Source organism: Notechis scutatus, chromosome Z (assembly GCF_049901735.1).
Source record: "Notechis scutatus isolate UNSWTSFEM ecotype Mainland chromosome Z, rNotScu1.2, whole genome shotgun sequence".
NCBI classification, from domain to species: domain Eukaryota; kingdom Metazoa; phylum Chordata; class Lepidosauria; order Squamata; family Elapidae; genus Notechis; species Notechis scutatus.
This window is the reverse complement of record NC_142025.1, coordinates 132,873,198-132,891,096: the sequence shown is the minus strand read 5'-3', so window position 1 is coordinate 132,891,096 and position 17,899 is coordinate 132,873,198. Positions and strand designations below refer to the sequence as shown.

General features: G+C 39.7%; 1 protein-coding gene across 1 annotated transcript; it reads right to left on the bottom strand.

Annotated features, from left to right (window-relative positions):
- Window positions 1-9,514: 9,514 nt before the first annotated feature.
- On the bottom strand, window positions 9,515-11,300 carry LOC113421746 (uncharacterized). The gene has a single exon (XM_026682313.2). The coding sequence runs from the start codon at window positions 11,298-11,300 to the stop codon at window positions 10,116-10,118; it is 1,185 nt and encodes a 394-aa protein (XP_026538098.1). The 3' UTR covers window positions 9,515-10,115.
- Window positions 11,301-17,899: the final 6,599 nt, after the last annotated feature.

The window sequence follows — 17,899 nt, the reverse complement described above, 5'->3', positions numbered from 1 at the left end:
CAAACCTAACAAGTTTCACTGAATAACTGTGTCACTAACTTAACAACTGCAGTGATTCACTTCAGGCAAGAAAGGTGGCAAAATGGGGGAAAACTCACTTAACAAATGTCTCACTAGGAACAGAAATTTGTGGCTCAATTGTGGTCGTAAATCAAGGACTGCCTTTATTCTACTCTGTTCTATGTTTATACAGAACTGGTAGAACAGATCACTAACCTCCTTCTGCTGCCTCTTTTCCGTAACTCTAACCCTTTTGTAGGTGTGTGTTTCTGGCTGTAAATTAATAAAATATTTTTCTAGTAAGACAATGATAATTTCCCTCTCAATGTTTGCTAGTGTCTTTTATTTATTTCCCTTTTTTGATAATTTTTTATTTTATTTCCAAAGTTAAAATACAAACTTCAACAAAAAAAGGGGAAACAACAACAAACAAAGCAAAAAAATAAACAAGACGAAAATGTGCATAAAAAACCACACACACAAAAATTATCAAAATGGGTGAATAGTGATTAATATACTATATTTCAACAATAATACTCACCCTCCACCACCACAAAGCAGGTCTACAATTTATAACTCTGCAGTTTTATTTACCTAGCTACTTTGACCTTCCATCCATTTACTTTAAAAGAAGACATTTAACTGGTAACCCCACTCCCCCAAAAAAGCTAAACTTCAAAGCCTCTTTTAACAAGTAATTATTGTAATTCACACCAGAAAGTCAACAATGTCCTCTAATCTACCATGAAACACTGGAGATATATCAGATATATCTCTGATATATCTAGGATCAAATATATTTGACTGATTCTTAATAATAAAACTTTTCCTTAAAATTAGAATTGGGATACTACTTCCGAACAATTGCACCTCATTTTTCAAAGTCATAGGTCTCTGTTGTGAATATCTGGGCATCATTTGTTGTTCAGACATTTTATGTACAAGTTGGGCCACAACATCTCTTAACAGTTGTCATCTGATTGAAGTCTATTCCACCATCTCATCAGCTTTCTTAATAAAGTCCAGCTTTCTTAATAAAGTCCACTTCATCACTGATCCATGTTCTTTTAACGATCTTTTAATGTTACTCGATTTTCATGGTGCTGATACATCAAGAATGCAGAAATACTTAATGTCACCTCAATGATCGCTATAAAATGCTGCAATTATTAGTGAACCAATGGCTTCTCTCTCCTACATAATACAGGATGGTTAAAATTATCCTAAATCCATTGTGTATTTCCAGCTGTACTTATCACAGCTGTCTGAAACATGTTTGAAGTTCAGGAAGAAGTTTATTCACCATGGGCAACACACATCTAAAATGCATCCATCCATCCTAACCTGGGAAATCCTGCAAGATCATGCTACATATTTGTATTATTACATGAGATCTTATGAGATTTCAGACTGAGAAAGGACACAATTTTGATGCCTTGTTGAAATATTTGAGGTTGAAAATTTGGTTCTTTTATGCATGAATACAGGTAGTCCTTGACTTACAACCGGATACTTAGTGACCGTTTGAAGTTACAACCAACCTGAAAAATGGGACTCGTAACCTGGATTTGAAGCTTTAACAGTCAGGCCAGCCCCAGAGTCACATGACTGAACTTCACGTATTTGACAATTTGCAGTATCCTGCAGTCATGTGACTGTGTTTTACAATGATTTGCAGAAAACTGGCACTTCATTTTCAATAGCAATAGCACTTAGACTTATACACTGCTTTACAGTGCTTTATAGCCCTCTCTAAGCGGTTTACAGAATAGAATCCTTTATTGGCCAAGTGTGATTGTACACACAAGGAATTTGTCTTGGTGCATATGCTCTCAGTGTACATAAAAGAAGAGATATATTTGTCAAAAGTCAAGAATCATGAGGTACAATACGTAATAACAGTCATAGGTACAATAAGCAATCAAATCGTATAAGTCGTAAGGATACAAGCAACAAAGTTACAGTCATACAGTCACAAGGGGGAGGGGAGGGGTGATAAGGAGTGGTGAGAAGATTAATAGTAATAGTAGTGCAGACTTTGTAAATAGTTGGACAGTATTGAGGGAATTATTTGTTTAGCAGAGTGATGGCGTTCTGTTCTGGTGTGTTCTATAGCATCATTTTGAGGGAAGGAGTTGAAACTGTTTATGTCCTGATGTGAGGGGTCTGTAAATATTTTCACATCCTTCTTTTTAACTCATGCAGTATACAAGTCCTCAATTGAAGGCAGGTTGGTATTAATTGTTATTTCTGCAGTCCTAATTATCCTCTGAAGTCTGTGTCTGTCCTGTTGGGTTGCAGAACCAAACCAGATAGTTATAGAGGTGCTGGTGATAGACTCAATAATTCCTCTGTAGAACTGGATCAGCAGCTCCTTGGGCAGTTTGAGCTTTCTGAGTTGGCGCAGAAAGAACATTCTTTGTTGTGCTTTTTTGATGACATGTTTGATGTTAGGTGTCCATTTTAGGTCTTGAGATATGATAGAACCTAGAAATTTGAAGATTTCAATTTGAAGAGTCAGCATATTGCCCCCAACAATCTGGGTCCTCATTTTACCAACTTCAGAAGGATGGAAGGATGAGTTAACCTTGAGCCTGGTGGGATTTGCACTGCCACATTGCTGGCAGCCGGCAGTCAGCAGAAGCAGCCTGCACTATTGCATTGTAACCACTGCGCCACCATGGCTGCAAACTGTTGTTTCCTTTAACAATTGTGGCAATCATTTAATAACCACTGCATTCACATAACAACCATTGCTTTTGCTTAATGACTGCCATGTCTGCTTAACCTCTACCACAAAAAAGGTAATAAAATCAGCTTGGTCCCATGATTGATCTGACATATAAGCACAATGGGCAGGCAGGCTCCATTAAGATTGTATGACCTACTTGCATAACTCTTATATTCAGAAATGGCCCTAGGTGGAGGCTCAGAAAGTTGAGATGGAAGTGGAACCACATAATCAAAATCCTGCCCACTTTTTATGCACAACACAACACACATTAGAAGTGATGTCCTGGTCAAGTCTTGCACCATTCTTTGTTTTCATTCCTTCCATTCTGCTAACACTCCTGCCTAGATGATTGAGCAAGTTCACACAGTTCTTCCTGAAATTTACTGTTGTAAAGACTGCTGTTTCCTGCAAGAGCTGATGTCCAAACCTCTCGTTCCTGAGTTATGTACAGACATTGTTGATTTCCTCTTTATCATTTTTTCGCATTTCCCCCATGTATGGTTGCCCCCCTGCCCTCAATGCTTTTCTGAAAGGCACTAAGATGTGGTTTTGTCAGCAGGCCTGGGGACCACAAACGCAGATGGACTCGATTAAAAGGTTGATTTTTCCAAAGCATCGGAAGGCAAGACAAGAAATAATGGTTGGAAACTAATCAAGGTGAGAAGCGTGTATGATATGGACTGTTTATTGCACTGTGCTATTTCTTCAAGTAAACATTACTACAACTTGTTCAACTCTGTGTGGCTGTATATTTCTTCATAACTGTTCTCATAAACCGTTTTCCGTGTATACTCTGCACATATCCTAACACAAGCCACCCAAAATCACCTTGGTGTGAGTTCAGGAGCCATAACAAAGAGTTGATTTCCTGTTTAATTACATTTCCAGTTGCCAGTTTTTAGCAGTTTGCAATTGTTTTGTCATTGGGTTTCACACCACCTCCTCAATGTTAGGCGGCATATAGCTGCTTTTGTAAAGCAGCTACATTTAAATCTCAGCTATATGTCCCACAAGAAGAAAATGAATATAAATATTATGTACAAGATACACCAGGGATGGGATTCAACCGGTGTTACTACTGGTTCGGTGACATGTGTTTTGCCTGCGTGTGTAAAAAAACCTTAAGCTGTGCCGCCGGAACAGCTGAAAAGCGCTGCATGGGAATACATAGCGTTTGAAAAGCCTCTTTTTTCCTACTTTTTCAACCTCAGCTGTGCTGCGCAAAGCAGCTGAAGTTGAAAAAGCAGGAAATAATGGACAGGAAAGAGCCCAGAACCGGTTTGGTGTCTACTGCTCTTCAGAGCTACCAGTAGCATCCCACCCCTGGCAGAACCAGTAGCATCCCACCCCGGGATACACCGTGGACATGTTTAATAAATTGCACTGTCGTGGCCAAACCAAAATACAATAAAGTGATAATGGTCCTAACCACCATTGTTAAAATGCAGGTTGCTTTGGCCTTTGTGGGAAGTGGATAGTGGTAAGAGGAAGATTTCAATATCTAAACTGCAAAATGGCAGATGACCACTAGGTGGCAGCAAGGAAATGGAAAAACTCCACCACTTTGCTGCCATCTAGCAATTGTCTGGAGCAGTGGTCGCCACTGGTGGGCTGTGGCCCACTGATAGTCTGCAAGAAATTTTTGGGGGTCCGCAGAGAAATATCACCCCCAGAGCACCCCCCCAAAGCAATTAATCCAGGCTGCGCAGGAACACAAGGCTGTGCCACCCACATGGCCCGCGGGAACACAAGGCTTGCTTTGAGAACAACATGAGGTAGTGAGGGGAGGGGGAAAGGGCAGAGGGGGGAACTTGCCCCACACGCCCCAGTCACCTTGCCTGGCAACTGAGCTGCTTCTTTCCACTTCTTTTTTCTTCTGCTTTTGGCTGCATGCAAGGAAAGCAGCAAAAGTCTTTCTTTCTCTCCCCCAAACTCCACCAGAAATGTGTCTTTGGAACCCTGCAAGGCCTCCTGCTCCAAGAGGCTTTGCCGGCAAAGACTAGTTTCCGGCGGAGTTTGGGGAACAGAAAGAAAAACTTCTGCTGCTTTCCTTGCATGAAGCCAAAAGTCAGTCAGTCAGTCAGTCTCTCTCTCCTCCCCCCCACCTCTGAAAATGGAGCTGGAAACTGTATCCTGCAATCCCAAATAAAGATTGATCGGTAGGAAAACGGGGTGGGGAATTTTCCTGCAGCCCTCCAAGGTTACATCAGATCTCTCTCTTTCTCCCACCAAAGTCAGCAAGCCACCATCAGTCAAAATTCATATTAGTGGTCCGCAGGATTTAAAATTATGAGTTTGGTGGTCCCTGAGGTTCAAAAGGTTGGCGACCCCCCGGTGTGGAGTTTTTGCCACCAAAATGTAGTGAGCCCCTTCACCTCTGGGACTTGATATCCACAGATCTTAAAATTGGCAACACTGAGAAACCCTTACCTAGATAGACTCATTTAACATGATCTGTACCATAAATGTGTCTATCCATTCTGCATAATTAAACATTCTGTACTTCTGGCACATTGAATTTACGTGACCACGTGCCACAATGTGCTCTGGCTTTGCTGCAGAAGAATAACACATCAGTCCATCTGGGAGGCATACGTGAATTATGTGAGAGGAAGGGGCTGTTGGGAGTTAAGTGAAGAGTCAGAGGAAAAAACATATTTCATGAAAAAGTCTTTGTGTGAATATCATGCACTTCTTGGGGCCTTAAAATGTCAGCATCTTCATTTTGGAGATGGCTTAGTGTTTGTTAATCTTTTACTGCCCCCTGCTGGAGAGAGAGAGAGAGAGAGAGAGAGAGAGAGAGAGAGTTACCACCAGGTGCCATATCTACCCCTTTCTATATTTTAGTTAAGATCGTTCTCAAATCAGAGTTCTGAAGAATTTGGGGTTACTTTGTGATGTTTAATGTTCTCATATTTCTCTCTGCTGCCTAAGAATAATAAAATATTTCAATTCAGTCTTCCCAAGTCCTTCCATGTTATTATTTGCTGCCTATGTTTTTCTTCAAATATCATTGTAACATCCCAGGAAACCTGTTCTACTCTTTCTTTCTTTCTTTCTTTCTTTCTTTCTTTCTTTCTTTCTTTCTTTCTTTCTTTCTTTCTTTCTTTCTTTCTTTCTTTCTTTCTTTCTTTCTTTCTTTCTTTCCTCCTTCCTTCCTTCCTTCCTTTTTTGGCTAATAAATCTCGTATTGGTTGCCTTCAGCAGCTCTTGACAAAACCTCAAGCTTGATTTATTTATTTTATTTATTTTATTTATTTATTTGATTTGCCAATTGTTTACAAGATAATAGGTATAAGTGTATACATAGTTGTGAATACATGAAATGGGTACATATAAGAAAAATAAAAGAAGAATAAGAGAAACAATAGGACAGGGACGGTAGGCACGTTGGTGCGCTTATGCACGCCCCCATTTAGTTTTTTTCCTCCCTTCTCTTGCCTGCAGGCCTTTTATCAACGATACTGAAATCACTATTTTACACTGCAATCCAATATCTTCTCAGAAACAAGTTCCAGTGTAATATATAACTGTTCAGAAGCTTCACTCAGTGAATTATTGTGTATAGAATTGTAGCCTTTGTCCTTAGTTTGTCAGGCTTCAGGAATGGCATGACATGGCATGGCATAGGAGTGGATTGGAGTGGAGTAGAGTAGAGTACAGTAGAGTAGGTCCTTGATTTACAACCAAAACTGGGCCTAGAATTTATATTGATAAGCAAGGCAGTTGTTAAATGAATCACATCCAATTTTACAACCTTTTTTTTCATCATTAAATGAATCATTGAAATTGTTAAATAAATCACTTGGTTGTTGAGTGGATCCAACTTCCCCCATTGACTTTGCTTATCCGAAGCCAGCTAGGAAGGTCACAAATGTTGATCACACGACCCAGGATACTTCATGCTTCAACTGTAAATAGATGTGAGTTGTCAAGTGCCCAAACTATGACCACAGGACCACGGGGATGCTGAGATGATTATAAGTGTGAGGACCAGTCATAACTCACTTTTTTTCAGTTCTATTGTAACCTTGTTAAACAAATGGTTGTTAGTTAAGGACTACCTATAAGAAGGGTGGGGAAGAGAGGAGAGACGGTAGAGTGGAGAGGAGACAAGACAAGACAAGGAGAGGAGAGGAGAGGGAGCAAGGGAGGTGGTCTTGATTACAATGATTACAGTGTTGGAGGACCCGAAGGAACAAGTTGGAGAGGGTATCCTCCTGCTGAACATCTAGCTAGATATTTGTTAAGGACACACACTGACATCATGGCACATAATCAATCCATCAATCATTCTTTCATTGTAACCATCCGTATGTAATTTATAGCTGTAAGCAATTTCTTCTTAAACTGCATACAACTCCAAGACTTCAAGAGAACAATTCTTTCTTTAATACGATTAGCATTTTAATATGAAAGCAGGCCATTTCAGAATATGTGGACTCAAAGGCAGCTGAAGGGGTGATGTGCACAAGCATTCTTCATCTGGATAGCCTGCTCCTCACTTAAATAAACGTATATTACCTTTTTTATGAGAAACTAATAAATGGGATACAGCTTACTCTTCCAGCTCAGCAGTGTCTCTCTTCTGAATCTGCCTGGGTTTCTTTTTTTTGTTTTTGTTTATTTGTTTCTGACTATTATTGCTGGCAATTTAATCTGGAAGGGTGTCCATAGGGTTTGGTTGAAAAAGTCAAGATATGGCTACAAGAGGGTGTTTGAAGTCCTCTTGTTTTTTATGTGCATCACATTTAGAGTTGGGATCACATCACTGAGACAACCATCTTGACAGTGCTAATCACACCCTGCAAATTGTTCTTCATTTTCTGTAACACCATGATGCTATCCAGAAATAAGACTGTTCTTGAATGGTACAATACTTCTGGGTGACAACAAATCCAGCCATCAAAAACTGCTTCCTGTTTTGGAAAATATACTTCTGGAAATGAATCAATTAGATTCTAAGAAAATTTCTGCAAAAGATCTGAATATTTTATTTAACCATGTAAGGAAGAGTCGGTATTATTTCACACACATTAGACATATTTCAGGGAGGATAAGAAAGAGGGGTGTCTGTCTGTCTGTCTCTCTCTCTCTCTCTTTGTGTGTGTGTGTGTGTGTGTGTGTGTGTAAGGGAGAGGGGGGTGGTTTGGGTGGGTGGGAGAGAGAGAGACTATTGTACAAATATATTTTGTGGCTCCGGGCAAGTAAAAAATCTTCACTCATCACTCAAGTCCTCAAACAGTGTCCTTTTTATGGTGCCCCAAGATCTGATCTGATCTTTTCAATCATTTCCAAATGTGAGCGTCATGTGGATAAATGTTATGTTCAGTATTGAAAGGATGCTAACTCTTTTATTTGACCAAATATCTTCATCAAGTTATACAACAGCACAAAACTTTTAATTTAGATACGTCATTTTATTCTCCTATTGTTTTTTTTTTCTGCTCCCCAGTATTAATTGTTGTATTAAATTATTTATTTTCTTTTTTGCAAAGGCTGGTCAAAAATCATAATGTATTTATTTGATTTGAATATCAAAATACCATTCATTATTTCAAATATAAAAATGGCATCATTGCGTTTGGCACAGGAAAAAAATTTAAACAAAGCTTCAAAAGCAGCTTCTTTCTCCTCTGTTAGAGACTGCAGAAATATGTTGAAACTATGGCTAAAATCTAAAATCACAGGAGACACAAGAAAATTAATAAAATTTGAATCAGTACTTGCATTGCCCCAAAATAATATCCACTATTGGGAAAATGAGCCTGGATCACATTTTCATTTTAGCTAACTTTTAAATAAGTTACTTCAATCTGTATGTTTTTCATCAACATTTTATAACATTTTGCATAAATTATATTAAATATACATAAATGTACATACTATATATTATATATAAAATAATATTAATAATATAATAATGATATTATAATAATATGTTTATATACTTTTGATAGTTTTTAATGGGTTACAGAAAATCATACATTATAAAGTTTTAATCACCCAATAGATGCGGTTCTCTGCTCAGTATGGATTTACTTGGATGCCAACTGTGGAAAAAGGATGCTGGCCCTAAACATATTTTAATTCTTAGGGAAAAACTCAGGAACCTGTGGGGTAGTGAAATATACTCACCTGCGATGACCTAAAAGACAAACAAGACACTGAAATTAGCACAGAATGCAACAGCCACATCCTGAAATGGTCTTCCATAGAGTTGGGGCTATCACAAAAAGGTCTGAAGAGATGATGAGAGTCTTGGAGAGGGGGAAGGGGAGGGGAGGGGAAAAGAGAAGAGATACTGGTATAGTATCCATACAGGACAGTCTTCTCCAAGTTGAACAGCCTGTTCGTTTTACTCAAGAGCTAATGCTCCAGATACCCTCAGCCTGGGAAATCAAGGAGAAGACGGAAGGGAAGAGAATTGGTCCATTGCCACCTCTCATCCGCTTAATTAAATTTGGTCTAGTGGCTAAAGCAGCAGAATAGAAACCAGAGGTGGTGACTTTTAACCCCGTTTTAGATGTGAAAGCTGTCTGGGTGACTTTGGCTCAATCACCAGGAGGTGGGGGGTTGTAGTTTTGCTTTAAGCGTGAAAGCTGATTGGGTGACTTTGAGCCAATCACCAAAAGAGTTTCAGTCCTGCCAGAGGCATGAAAAACAATTAGGTAACTTTGGGCCAATCACTAGGAAACAATGAATTCTAGTCCCACCTTAGGCATTAAAGTCGACTGGATTACTTTGAGCGTCTCTCTCTCTCTCTCTCTCTCTCTCTGCTCAACCCACCTCACAGGGTGACTATTGTGGGGGGAAATAGGAGAAAAAGGAGTATGTTCAGAAGAGAAGAAGAGAGATATGTTGCAGCAATAGAATAAGAGGTGAATTTTTAATTGTAACTGTGTACAGAAGAGTAGAAGCTATTTCTTTATATATATATTTTTCTATTTTTTTTCTTTTCCTATTTTCTCTATTTTTCTTTTAATTATTTTACTTCCTTCTTGCACTTTTGGCTTTCTCGATCTTTTTCTCTTCCCTTTCTTACTTTGCATTAGATTTTATCTTCCTTTTTAAAAAAATTATATATTGTATATTACATACATATAATTAATGTCTGAGTGTATGGATGGGTGTATGGATGTAAGTATGTATACACACACACATCCTGCAAAAGCCTGAACTTGAAAACACTACATCAGTGTTTTTCAAACTTGGAAAACTTTAAGATGTTTGGACTTCAACTCCCAGAATTCCCCAGCCAACAAAACCCTGGCCTGGAGGATGCACTCCTTAATCCACCAGGGAAACGTGCAAACTCTGTCTGTACTTTCAAGGCAGTAGATCTAAAAATCTACTTTCCAGCCCTGCCAGACCCTACACACTACAACCTCCAGTTTCTCCGAAGCTGATATTTGCCCATGTTTTTTACTGCGGTGCCCCCCCTTGGGCTGCCTTGGCCCCTCTGTGCCTCCATCTTGACAGGCTCGTTCAGCTGCATCCAGTTCTCCATTGCTCCCCACTTTTTCCTTTCTCCCCCTATTTCTGTGTCTCCTCTTAAGAGCTTCCCATCTGAATCCTCCCTGCCTGTCAGGGAAGACAGCCCTGTGTCACTTCCCTGGAAGAAGCAGGGACAAAGCCGGTTGTCCTGGCAACCGCAGGCCACGCCCTTGCTTCCCTCATTGCCTTGGTGACAGCAACAGCTGACTCCTCCTGGCTGGCATCCACACTTTGCTGACCCTGCCTGGACTACCTCGCGGTTGCTAAGCACCTCTGTCCATTTACCGCAGTCACCTGGGCAACCATGGCACCCTGCATCATGATAATGGCAGCCATATTCTGCTGGTTTGGCCTTCTCTGGGCCTCTGCATAAACCACAGGATTGACAGCACTGTGCAGACAGCACACCGATGCAGAAGATGATGTTGGCTGCTGAGCAAAAGGCCAAAACCCAGAGGATGGCCCTCTTGTCACTGACACCAGTAACAGCACACTGGGCTGTGGCAGGACAGGCTGGGTCATTAGGGTAGCAAGTTGTGACCTCTTGACTCAAGTTGGGTAACTGAAAGCCCAGAAGTGTCCAGATGAAGGCGACATCGATTGCTAGAAGGAGGGCAATGCAGAAGATGTAGATCCCGTATCTCCAGCCCCCAAACCCTTCCCCCACTCTGGGAGAACTTTCGGTTCCTGATGTGGGCTTGGGCCTTCGGGCAGCTTCTGCATCCTTATCTGTGGGGCTTTTCTTTGTAACGTAAACAAACTTCAGGAGGGCTACGGTGAAGATGATGGCAATGAAGTGGAAAACCCAGAAGCCAGAGATGGGGACAGGGAATCGCTGGTTATAGCAAATGGCTGAACAAAATTTATTTCCATCCCCAATGTTGGAGGGCCAACGGCAAACCAGGTCGGCCTTGAGGGAATCCCAAGGCCCGTAAGCAAAAAATAAAGTCACCATGCGAAGGCCAATAAGGAAGTACCATGGGTTGGTACCCTGGCATATCTTCTCCGCTGAGAGTACTGCAATTGTCGGCTGAAAGAGCCGGGAAATACCACCGATCACCGTAGCCATCTGCACCGGCAGAAAGTGAAGAAGGAAACAGATGGAAGATAACTGATTAGAAATTAAAACAGCTTTTTTTTAAAAAAAGGATTGTCATACTAGACCTGGTTCCTTTTTTGATGCTCTTTTTCTCCACTTTTCTTCCTCTGTGATGAGATTTATACATTGCATTAATTTGTTGTTTATTTAACTAGTGTTTGTCAAATAACTAGTTAGATTTATTAATCTCTAACTATACAAACCACAATATCCATTCAGCATGTCAAAACCCAACAGACTAGGTTAAGATCGAACAAAAGTAACTTTTCTCCATGTTGATCTTCCTGTCTTTTGCTTCTTTCTTTATGCCCTATTCTCATTGCTTCTTTTTGTCCCCTCATTTTGGCTTTTCCTACCAGTATTTTCTTATATATTTGATATTTTATGCTTGAGCTTTTGAAAAAGTTAAATATTTTGCTGAAATATCGAAATATCTCAGAATGGCATTTTAATCTAAAGCAAATCTATTGCTTGAGGTAAATTTGATGTACACATTAATAATCTCTTTCAAATTAGAGGCAATGAACAGAAAACCAACAAATTAGAATAATTAAAAAAATTGGCTTTGAACTGGGGAAAGCCTGATTCAAATGTTTGCTGATCATCAAGGTTTATTGGCGTACAGAGTACAAAGCTTAGAGCAAGCAGTAGTATGCTATGGGCTTGGCCTTAACTTAAAATTTCCTAGGATTGCCCAGATTCTACTTTCTAGAAAATACACAACTTCTTTAAGGAGACAGAGACAAATACGAGCATCTTAAGATCCAAAATGCTATACATAGGTAGACATACCTACCATCAGCTGCTGCTGCCATCTTATAGTGTCTGTCTTGAAATTGACAGATGTGTCCCCACTTATACCCAAAACATGCCACATGACAAAATCTTTTTTCTCCCACATGCCTATTTATTTGAAACCATTTATATGGTCATCACAGACATGGCAGTGATTCTGGACAGCATGCAAGTATTCAAAATCAGGCAGCAAAAAAACCAGAACAACTAATAATCTACATAACCAAAATCCAGGAACTAGAAGAACCATCCCCAATTTATCATTTAAAAAAGCAATAAAATGAATCAAGCAACTAATCAGCAGGGCTGCCAGCTTTTGAGTACAGGCAGTCCTCAATTTATGAATACAATTGGGACTGGATTCTTTCTCACTGAGTGAAATATCAGTAAGCAAGATGCCCATGCAATTGCTTTGCTCAGTGACCATATTCCAGTTGCAGTCATTAATCAATTTCCTGGGTCATTAAGTGGACAGAGCAAAAAAGGTGTCTGCTGAGTTCAAATTCCCTCTGTGCAGAAAAGGAAACTCCTCTGAGGGATGCAGGAACAGATTTTCAGGATCTGACCTCCATTTCTGCAACCTGTCAAGGAGTTTCCCTCTCCTAAGCAGCCTTATTGTTTTCAAAGAGCGGCTTCCTGAGAGGGAGCTCTAGAGCAGACAGCTGCAGCAGCTTGCAACTTTCCCTCTGGCTTCACCATTGACTTTCTGGAGAAGCCAGTAGAAAATATCGTAAATGGCAATCATATCAGAGGTGGTATTCAGCAGGTTCTGACCAGTTCTGGAGAACCGGTAGCAGAAATTTTGAGTAGTTCGGAGAACCGGCAAATACCACCTCTGACTGGAGATTTTACAGTATCTTTCCCCTGCCACACCCACAGAATCAGTAGTAAAAAAAAATTTAAATCCCACCAGTGAATCATTTTATCACCTGGCACTTGGCAACAGGTCATAAGATTGTCATAAGTACATACAGATTGCCAAGCATCCAAAACACAATCATGTGACCATAGGAGTGGTGGTGCAACAATGGTTAGACGTACTTAACAGGGAGTTAAAGCACCCATTCCAGGCCATTGTTAAACAAATGGTTGTAAACCAGGGTCTACTTACAGACTACAAAACACTAATGGGATGGGAGAAAGCGGGTAGCAAAACTTGTTTACCATCTTAGATCATTATAAGTTGTTCCAGTGAACTTTCCTCTTTCTTAGAATAGTATAATACAATAAATTTGGGGTAGGTAAAATGTAGTAGACTTACCACCCATTGTCAGATGTGAAAGACCAGGTCCACACATGAAAGTCCAATTAAACTAATTTATTGCTAAGCAGCCAATCTTCACAGAAATCTTCTCAACTAAAGGTTAGTACCTGCTTAGAATTAAATACAGGTCATCAGAATTCAAGAAAGGTTGGATGTAGTCTACTTGTGGTTATGTAGGGATTCTAGGCTAATCTCTCTTTTAACTCCACCCCCAGTTTCTGCTACTCTTTCTCCTACATTTATTACTTTAGAGCAGGGGTGTCAAACTCAAAGTGGTTAGATCTGGCCTGTGGGGCCACCCTGGAAACAGTGGAGGACTAGCCCATGGTATCTCTGCCAGCAAAAACTGAGCTTGGGAAAGCCATGCCCTCGCCCCCAGCTCCATTTTCACTAGCAGAGGGCTGCAGGAGACTGTTGTGGTCAAAAACGCACATCAAGCTGGCCACGTCCCCCCTGGCTACACACACCCCAGTTCCCCAAGGTCAAACACAACCCTGACGCAGCCCTCAATGAAATCAAATTTGATACCCCTGCCTTAGAGCAGCATTTTTTCAACTTTGGCAACTTTAAGATGTGGGACTTCAACTCTCAGAATTCCCCCTGCCAGAAGTCAAATCACTAGAGTACAGCAATTAGAAAGAGAAGCAAGATAAGGACTGGCAAAGGGCATCTTCGTGTTATTGCTTTCAGCTGATTCAAGGAAAAGTAAAGGACATTTCAGCAAAGCTGTAGGGAAAAACAGCTTACACTGCAAGCTGTCCAACTGGAATAGAATCTCTATAATAGAATAACAGAGTTGGAAGAGACCTTATAGCAGTGGTAGGATTCAACATTTTTTACTACCGGTTCTGTGAGTGTGGCTTGGTGGGCGTGGTGTGGCTTGGTGGGCGTGGCAGAAGATACTGTAAAATCCCCATTCCCTCCCCACCCCACTAACCTGCTTTCCAGCTCCTGTGCAGGGCAACAAAAGAAGACCCAGCCGATCAGCTCAGACTCGGGAGGCAGAGAATAGATGGGGGCAGGGCCAGTCAGAGGTGGTATTTCAAACTACTCAAAATTTCTGCTACTGGTTCTCTGAACTACTCAAAATTTCTGTTACCGGTTCTCCAGAACTGGTCAGAACCTGCTGAATACCACCTCTGCCTTGTAAATCATCTACTCCCACCTCTTGCTCATGCAGGAGAAATAGACAGCCTAATTGTTAGGTGTTATTGTTATTATTGCTTCTCAATCTGGGGTTTTTTTTTTCCCTCTCATTTCTCCTCGTGAAGAGTTCTCTAGAACCTAAAAATGTGCATATCAAGCCAAATAAAAATATTATTAATTCTGCTTTTCTTCTGAGCCATAGATCAACAGGAACCTGATTATTTTCATATGCATACTTCATAACGTTGTTATGAGATAAACCAAGGGTGTGTTGCAACATTAAAATCAAATAATTAAATATAAAAATAAGTATACTTGAAAGTAGATAACTATGTGCTATTAGTCACTTTTGCTTTGGGGCTTATATGAAACTTCAAACATGCATGTTTCTGAACAACTAATATTCCTTGATCCAACCGTGAGATAAGAATAATAAAAGAACACAATAACAATCATATCAAAATACCAATGAACAACATGCACTAACAACCAGAAACTCTAGTGTCAGGAGAAGATAAATTGATCTTAATTCCAGAAGCCTTTTGGGGGCGGGAATTAACTTCATGGTTTTTTGAAATCTAATAAGAATATGGATATCTGATCTTTGGGTGCTTCCATGGGCAGTTTCCATGATCCCTGATAAAAACACTCCTTAAAGAAAAGAGCTGGAAGGAAACTTCTTTTCCATCTCTTATTGAGCATGCAAATAGATTCCCAGGTCCGAAGATCATTTCCATTAATCTATTAAAATCAGGATAAATCTAAAATGTCTTCTCCGGATGTATTGAGCTCACAAGCGCCTACAAGAGCTTACAATTAAAAGCCAATACAAATAAAACATATTACAGTATCATGTAATATGGTTTATTTTAATTTAAAACATTAAGAAAAAGGAAATATTTTTGGGTTAAATGATCATGGTGTAGTTTTCGGGGGCCCTGATGTTTCACCAGCAATTGTGGCTGGCATCTTAGGTAGCTTACCATGCCTCGAAGATGCCGGCTGCTGGAGAAACACCAGGACACTAGAAAAATAGACAAGCCTGAAAGCTTATCACTGCTGGACTGATATCAGGTGTGAAAGCCTACACCAGTATAATGAAATATGTGGCAAGTCTATTTTGAACCAAGACACCAATTCTCTTTCTTATCTCCATTACAGATTTTTTTTTCTGACAAAAGGCAGGTTTTTTCCCCAAGCCAGAATACCCCATTAGTTGCAAAAGCATGGGACAGATTTGCAATAAATGAATATTAGACAACACATATGCCTGCAAATGTTTTTAGCATTTTTACTTTCTCTCTGCTTTTCCCTTTCTATCCCACAGCCAGAGAGACAGAAGGGATATATCATCTACATTAATGAGACAGGATAAAGTAGTTCGGGACCATCTTAGCTTCTGCACTTCATTTGACTAAAACTAACAGCAGTTGATTAGACAAACTTCCCCCAACTGGCACCATCCAGATGCTTTGGGAGTAAAACTCTCCTATTGACACATGGCCAACAATTGTGAATCTGGAAATATTAGTCCCAAAACATGTAGAGGCGGCCAAGTTGGAAAAGATTGTCTTACCGTAATGAAAATCTATTTGTAGCTAACAGATCTATTTGATCTTCACAAATAGCAATTGATTGATCTAACTATCTTATCTGCTAACAAAGCTATCTCACCCACTAGCATCCTATTATCACCTCCTAGTGATAAATCCCATAATTTAGCCTAGAGACGTATGAAATATATAAACTTGATCTGACTCGCCTAGTCATTAATTTCAGCAGCATGACTTTGAATTCTGCTATTATCCAATTTATCCTTTCAGTCCAAGATTTTACAAACTTTGCTTCTATTTCCGTTGGTTTCCTTCCTGCTCTTTCTATACAGATCCCGGGTTCATTTAATTTTTGTGGAAAAAAGTCTCCTTCAGCTTGTGGTTCGCTCAGATGTGCTAAACTGGGTATCGTAGCTTGCTATATAGGCAATGTAGTGCAAAAGGTGCTTTTTTTTCCCAAGAGGCAACTGAACTTCCTTTGTTTTTCCTTGAAGATGTTTCACTTCTCATCCAAGAAGCTTCTTTAGTTCTTCAGAATTGAAGAAGCTTCTTGGAAGAAAAGTGAAATGTCTTCAAGGAAAAACAAAGAAAGTCCAGTTGCCTCTTGAAAAAAAAAGCACCTTTGGGATAACCATGACCTGGATGATTGAGAGCTTCCATAGGCATATAGGCACCGTAGTTTGCTATATCAAAGGATTGGTTATAAAAAAAATTGTTGAAAAATATGCACCACTCCATCTGTATCCCTTGAAAGATGAATCTTGAACTCCAGAATTAACCCTATCCCGTCTTTCCCAGCTCCTTCTCACTTGGTGAGTGGTAAGTCTTTCCTACTCCTATTTTATCCTTTTCAGAGTACCCTATCAATGCCATTCCAACTTTTTTTTACATAAGTTCCCATTACCTTATTTTCTTAGATTTTTCTTACTTCTTCTTCACCTTACTTCTTCTCCTCTCTCTTCCTTTGAGCTTAATGATCCTCCCAGTCCAGTCACTCTCTATCAACCTCAGATCATCCCAGGCAGGTATTATTTAATGCAACCTTTCTCCAGGAAAACCTGCTGCTGGTACTAATGCATCACACCTCCTACACACCACCAGCCAGATGTTCTCAGCATTAATGTTGCACTGAGTACTTCCCAGTTGAGAAAAAAAAAGAAAAAGGAAACAAACTAAACCGGCTAGGCAAGTTTTTAAAAAAAAAATCAGAAAATTGGGCTTCATCATTCTTATTGGAATGGTAGGTTCTCATCTTTTCCTGCCTAGCATGCTAAGTTTAGACTGTTTCCAGATGGGCAGGAAATGATCCTAATCAATTCTCTTTTTCGTCATTCCTGCCATTTTGAAATAGGATGCATCATAGAAAAAAAGAAAATGATTAAAAATCTAACAGTTCTACTATCGACAGTCTATGGTTCCTTGTTTGTTATCAATATTGGTGATACATTTACAAATACATCTTATTGCAAATATATAATTATGATTTACATTTTACGTTATTTACTAATATATTTTCTATTTTTGTTCTATCCAGTCATACCAGCATTCCCAGCTTCTATAATATTCTGATGTTTCTTTTTCCTTAAGCACTAAGGTTAACTTGTCCATCTCTGCACAGGCTGTTATCTTCTGTATAATCATCTCCTCTGTTGGAATATCTGCTTGTTTCCAACACTGTGCAAAGGTTATTCTGGCTGCAGTAAGAATATGCAGTATTATATATTTGACATTTTTAGGAATTTGTCTATTAAATATCCCCAATAGGAATAATTCTGGTTTTAATTCAATTTGCTCCATGCCGTTATTTCCTC